Raw genomic sequence first — 6,356 nt, 5'->3', positions numbered from 1 at the left:
ACTCACGTGGGCACCTAGTGTCATCATGTTTTAGGTAACCGGTCACACAACACGCTCTGAATTTTAACTATTGTTAACACTTGTCTGACTTGTGAAAATTGGAACTTTTGCTGAGCTGTCTCTGGCAACCGTCTGTAATATTTTCTCAGAGATTATTGTAATTTATTTAAAAATTTTTTTCATGTTTATTTTTGAGAGAGAAAGAGAGCGGGAGTGGGGGATGGGCAGAGAGCGAGGGAGACACAGAATCCAAAGCAGGCTCCAGGTTCTGAGCAGTCAGCACAGAGCCTGATGCAGGGCCTGAACTCACAGACCATGAGATCGTGACCTGAACTGAAATCAGATGCTTAACCAACTGAGCCACCCAGGCACCCCTTATTATAAAAATTTTTAATGTTTATTATATTGAGGGGGGGCACCTGGGTGGCTCAATTGGTTAAGTGTCTGACTTTGGCTCAGGTCATGATCTCACAGTTCGTGAGTTCGAGCCCCATGTCAGTCTTTGTGCTGACAACTCAAAGCCTGGAGCCTGCCCTGGAATGTCTCCCCCTCTCTCTGTCCTTCCCCTGCTTGTACTCTGTCTCTCTCTGTCTCTCAAAAATGAATAAATGTTAAAAGGATTTAAAAAAATATTAAACATTAAAAAAATTATATTGAGAGAGCACATGCAAGCAGGGGTGGGGGGGAGTGCGAGAGAGTGACAGAGAGAATCCCCTTTTAATTTTTTTAAAAAGGATTTATGTAATCTCTACCCATATGTGGGGCTCAAACTCTATCAACTGAGCCAGCCAGGCACCCCTCAAAGATTATTGGCAGTTTTCAAAATTTTTACCATAATTTCTCTGAGCCAGATCCCTTGAATTAATTCAAAGGGGCTCAGATCTGATCAACCGATGGGTCAGATTCATATCCTAAGTTGATGGTGGCTCAGCTCTTCTTCCCTTTCTGAAGATCGTCTGTGTTATTCACCTGTAGACCTTAACTTCTTCGAGGGGTGTTTGGCTGGCATGCGGGACAGCGGCCCAGTCTTTGGAGCACTGTAGTTCAGTGGTCAGGAGCATGGCTGGATTCAGACAGGTCGAGGTTGTAGAAGATTGCACCTCAGCCACTAATTAGCGGTATGACTTGGCAACTTCTGTATCCTTGCCAAGCATTAGTTTCCTTCGTAAAATGAATGTCTCAGTTGAGGATTAAATGAAGCCTTTAATGAGACGCCAGGCCCTTGGTAACCAGCTCTTCCAGATGGCCATTATGATTCTCTTAAGAGTTTGCTGGGTGGGGCTGGTGAGCACACACACTAGGAAACCTAGAAAGTAACTTGTTTGGTTGGCCTCCTAGGGCAAGGCAGAAGAGCTAGGTACAGACGACCTGGCCCCAGATCCCTGTCTATTTCAGAAGGTGATGCTGGACACTTCTCGAAGACCAGAACGGGGTATCTCAACCTTTGGCCTAGTGAAAACAAGAGAGAACGTCTTCCTTTGTGTCTAGACAAGACCTAGCTGAATTATAGATGGTGGCAGATGTCTTAGGCAGACAGTATAGTACATATAGAATGAAAGAGGAGATGCCTGGCTCTTTCCTGACTTGTGGACCTGTGGTGTGGTGACTTGAGGCCTCCAAGGTCCTCCAAGCTGCCATCTGGACAAGAGATAGAGCAGCGTGTGGGGCTCGGGGAGAAGGCTATACGGTGGGATGAGAGTGGTGTTCTTAGAAAAGCAGGGCAAAGCCCTGTTCCCCTGCATATAAGGCCACAAGGCCTTGGAGATTTCCTCAACCTGCCCCCCCCCACCCCTTCGCCCCCCAATCCTCGCTCAGCACTGTGGCTACCCTGAGAGCTTATCTCTTTACTGCTTGGGGCTGGGGTGAGGGCAGGAGGGCAGGTAACTAGAGCTGAGATCTCTCCACTGTCATTCCTGGGCTGGGGCTGCACTCGGCAGGTGGTGGTGCCAGGAACACTGGTGAGTGTGTTGAACTTCCATGGCCTGAGGCCCTGACCTCAGTGGTCAGATTAGGCCAGCATCTAGGTGGTCAGGTAGGGCCAGGATCTCGGCGAGGCTGTGTCCTCTTGCAGAACAACGACTCTGCGAACGTTAGCTGGTTGAGTGACCAAGGGCATGTGTAGGGGCAGGAGAAGGCAGAGTAGCTCCTGGGCTGTGTGGGAAATAAGTGGGGGTGAGGGTGGGTATGGAGAGGGAGTAAAAAAGGGGCGCCGGGGATTAAAAAGGCCATCTTCCCTGATTGCTTTTCATCCTAGTAGGAAGAAGGGAATGAGAAGTGGCTGGGGTGGGGGATCAGGGTGCTGGGGTCTCAGGCTGTGACAGCTCTTCCCAGAAGCCTCGGTAGCACGTAAATTAAAAAAAAAAAAAAAAATTTTTTTTTAATGTTTATTTATTTTTGAGACAGAGAGAGACAGAGCATGAACGGGGGAGGGTCAGAGAGAGGGAGACACAGAATCTGAAACAGGCTCCAGGCTCTGAGCTGTCAGCACAGAGCCCGACGCGGGGCTCGAACTCACGGACCGTGAGATCATGACCTGAGCCGAAGTGGGACGCTTAACCGACTGAGCCACCCAGGCGCCCCGGTAGCACGTAAATTTGTGGGAGATGGAGGGAGGTGTCCTTAAGACCATGTTGGGGCACGTGGCAAACGGTGAGACCCCTGCATGGTGCCTTTATTTTTCTCCCCCTAGCATGCCCACGCTTCCCCAGAGTCCCGGGTGAAGGAGTGACGCACGAAGATCAATGCATCCACGAGTGCCTGGGGCTGGTGTGGCCGCTTCCTCACAGTGGCCATGGCCACGGTGGTGGCATCGGCCTTCCATGGGAATCCGGCGGCAGCATGCCCAGCACCACGCACCCGTCCAGCTGCCGGCAGTGTTGTGGACTGCAGGGGCCTCTACCCTCTGAGGCTCCCTCCCAGGCTCCCTGGCAGAGTGGCTGTCATAGCTGCGCCATGATAATCCGAGTCGCCTGCCAGGAGGCTCCTTCCAGAGCCTGTGGTGACCGGGTACTGCTGTTTCTCACAGTGTCCTGTGGGATCCAGCTACTGGAGCCCTGGGGCGCCTGGGTTTCCTGGAGCGGCTGCGCCTCAGCCACAACCAGCTGGCCTGCCTGCCCCTGGACTTCTTTGCCAGCCTGGGCTTTGTACGCCGCCTGGACTGCTCTCACAACCTGCTTGTCACCCGGGACCCCTGCAGCCTGGGGGGCCTGGGGCACCTAGAGCAGTTGGACCTGAGTCACGACTGGCTGACCAAGCTGGGCACAGCCAGGCTCGGGGGCCTCTTCTGTCTACACTGACTCTTGCAGGCTGGGAACCGCTATCTGGGGCCTGGCCACCATGCCAGGCCTGGAGGTCCTCTCTCTAACTGGGGATAACATCAGTGAGCTAGCGGCTGAGGCCTTTGTGGCCTTGTTGGTGCTGGGCGTCCCCTCTCATAGGTGACTGGCTGTAGCACTTTGGTTTCAAGGTGACAGCGGACATCTGGATGGTGGGTACGCAGCTGCTGCTGGCCAAAAACCAGGTTGCACGACTGTGACCTGCAGTGGGCCTTTGGGAAGCTTGGTCCACCTGTGGCACTTTTATGGGTGGCTGACTTGGGCAACCTGACACATGCTGGCCCTCGGCAGTCAGGGGTGGTGCTGAGCAGCGCGGAGGCCCGGCTCTGCCTGGCTGAGACGACTACCACGCTGGGTATCCTGGGCACCATGCTGGCCACTGTGGCTCTGGTCGTGGCAGAGCACAAGTGCAGGCAGGGCTTCAGAAGAGCTGCGGGGGGGGGGGGGGGGGAGAGCCCTCTGGAGAGGTGGGGGAGGGGCGCTGCAGAGAGAAGTGGAGGCAGCTGGAGGAGGGAGAGCGGATAGAGATGGGGAAGGGCTGTTCTTCAGAAGTCTTTACAGCTCAGTTGTCACCCCAGGCAGGAGTGGGAGGAGTGGGGGGCAGGGGGACAAATGGCTGTGTTCCTCTCCCAGAGCCTCTGACCCGCCCATTCATCTATTCTCTGACCTAGCACAATGTCAGCATCTTTCTCAACCCGAGAAAGAAGGATTTGGCCCTTAGTGCTTCTCAACAACCCTCTGGGGACTAGGGCAGTAAAAGGTGGAGACAAGACCAGAGGGAACTGGGGGTGGGCTGGGAACCAAGGGAAGCTTGGTTAATCCTGGTCTCCTGCCCCTCCCCACACATGTCCTTGGCCTCTGTTGTTGCTAAAGTCATGAGGATGGTGGGATGGGGTAGGGGTACTGCTCCCGTGGGCAACACCCCAGGCCGTTCCAGTTGTCCTCAATACCTTAGCTCCTTTCCAAGGGCTATGCATCTTGTCACATTTGACTCAAGAATGGAGCCTGGAAAAACAAAACAAAACAAAACAAAACAAAAACAATTGAAAACTTGATTCTATACTATGTGCCTGTGGAAAACTTAACGTCATGTGTTTGTCACTGGCACGTGGGCAGAGATAGACAAAATGGCCTTTAATCCAGGCCTTTTCTCATTCCTTTGCCTGGAGATTCCTTTCCCCCACCCCCAATCCCAGCATGCACATACACAATTCTGTTCCCTAGTTTTTTCTTGTTTTGTTTTGATTTTTGTGTTTTGCATGAATATATCTATCCCTCCATCACATTTCTGTTATACCCACTGTTTATCCCAGTGACTTTGTAAAAAATGTGAGAGGTGTTTTGTTCAGCTTTCACTGGCTGATTGGGAATGTTTAATTCACATTGTCAGAAATGCGGTTTGGACACGGGGCCCCTCTCCCGACCCCAGGGAACTGGAAACAATCAGACCTGAATTAAACAGTCTAGTGGGAGTGCTTGTAGAGGCTTAACTTCAATATGGGAAGATGAATTTGTGTTGCAGGGTGGTAGGAGGGTGCAGAGAGATGAGTGGGGTGGCTTTGTGGTGGCAATCCTGGAGGGCCGGGAACTTTTGCCCACTTATTCAACTAATACTCACTGAGTACTATGAATGAGACATAGTGGCGACATCCTTTGTTCTTGTATCTATTTAGCACATGTTTCCTGAATGCATCTTACACTAGGCTGTGAGCAGAAACCTTGCCCTAATGAAACTCACAATCTATTGTTAATCTGGTCATTAGCAAAGAATCCCAAATATATAATTAACAATGTGCTCGGGGATTCAAAAGAAGGGTACCTGATAGTTATGAAAACATAGAGGAGCTGAGAATAAACAAGGAGGCCAAAGGAGAAGCCAGGAGGCCAGTTGGAAGCCTGCTGCAGTCAAACCAACAAAAGATGGTAGTTTGGGCTAGAGCAGGAGCATTGGAGCTAGAGAGAATACACTGATTTAAGATGTCCCATATATCCACATCAGATTTTATTCCTCTCAGGGGACAGAGGGAAAGCCAGACTTGTCTACAAGTGACCTAGCCAAGGGAACACCTTACTCTGAAATTAAACAAAAGTAGAGAGATTTTGTGTGTGTGTGTGTGTGTGTGTGTGTGTGTGTGTGTGTGTTGCACCCTACTATGAGCTAGTACCCACACTGCCACATGTACACATCAGAACAACCCTGAGGTAGATGTCCTCTCCATTTGAGAGATGGGTCTTGGAAAGTGTAGGTGATATACTCAAAGTTACAGAGTTGGGAGTTAGGATTGAGCCCAGGTCTAGCATCAGTCAAAGACTAGTTCGCTTCATTACATCAAGTTATTGCCCATGGTTCTGATAAGGAACCTTCCTCTAGTCTAGTTTTCAATTTTGCAGCCACACAAGGGATCCTTTAGTCTCCATGAGCGGCGATTAAGGCCGAACTCCCAGTTGGAACACCTCCTTCGGCCCGGAACTAGAAAGCGAGAGCGTTGTTTCCCGTCGGAAGGGAAAGATGCTGCCCCCTCACCCTCCTCCGCTCCTCGGGACCCGGAAGCTGCGTGTCGCATCCCGGCGCCGGCCTCCCCGTCGGGAGTGACGCCGCAGCGGACTGCCCTTCTCCAAGATGGCGTCGAAGATGGGCTCGCGACGGTGGATGCTGCAGCTGATCATGCAGCTGGGTTCGGTGTTGCTCACGCGCTGCCCCTTCTGGGGCTGCTTCAGCCAGCTCATGCTGTACGCTGAAAGGGCCGAGGCGCGCCGGTGAGCGGGCCCACGCGGCCGCCGAACGCGGTGGGGGGCGGTACGGCCCTCCCCAGGAACGGGGGTGCGGTGAGGTGGGGAAGAAGTTGGGACCCTTGGGCTGGGGAGGGATTGGGACCTTAGACTTGTTAAGGGCTCTGGTCTGGGGCAAGGTGGGCATCGGGCGTAGTGCCGGGATCCTGGCCGTGAGAAGGGTCTCCGGTTTCGGGGAGCTTGGAGCTTGTGGGAACTCAAGGGGTCGCAAGGCTCTTCTCCCGCTTCATC

The 6,356-nt window shown here is 52.5% G+C and overlaps 1 protein-coding gene across 2 annotated transcripts in view; it reads left to right on the top strand.

Moving 5' to 3' along the window:
* Positions 1-5,884: 5,884 nt before the first annotated feature.
* Positions 5,885-6,356, top strand: part of TMEM101 (transmembrane protein 101) — a 43,015-nt gene continuing 42,543 nt past the window's right edge. Inside the window, exon 1 of one of the 2 annotated variants that reach the window (XM_045489112.1) lies at positions 5,885-6,092. In XM_045489112.1, coding sequence (XP_045345068.1) covers positions 5,956-6,092 — 137 coding nt within the window. In that variant the 5' untranslated portion in view covers positions 5,885-5,955. The remainder of the gene's footprint in view (positions 6,093-6,356) is intronic. The other variant, XM_045489110.1, reaches the window with a different exon arrangement.

This window comes from Leopardus geoffroyi, chromosome E1, assembly GCF_018350155.1.
Source record: "Leopardus geoffroyi isolate Oge1 chromosome E1, O.geoffroyi_Oge1_pat1.0, whole genome shotgun sequence".
Taxonomy (NCBI): domain Eukaryota; kingdom Metazoa; phylum Chordata; class Mammalia; order Carnivora; family Felidae; genus Leopardus; species Leopardus geoffroyi.
Note: the sequence above shows the minus strand (reverse complement) of the source record. Positions and strands in the feature narration are given on the sequence as shown.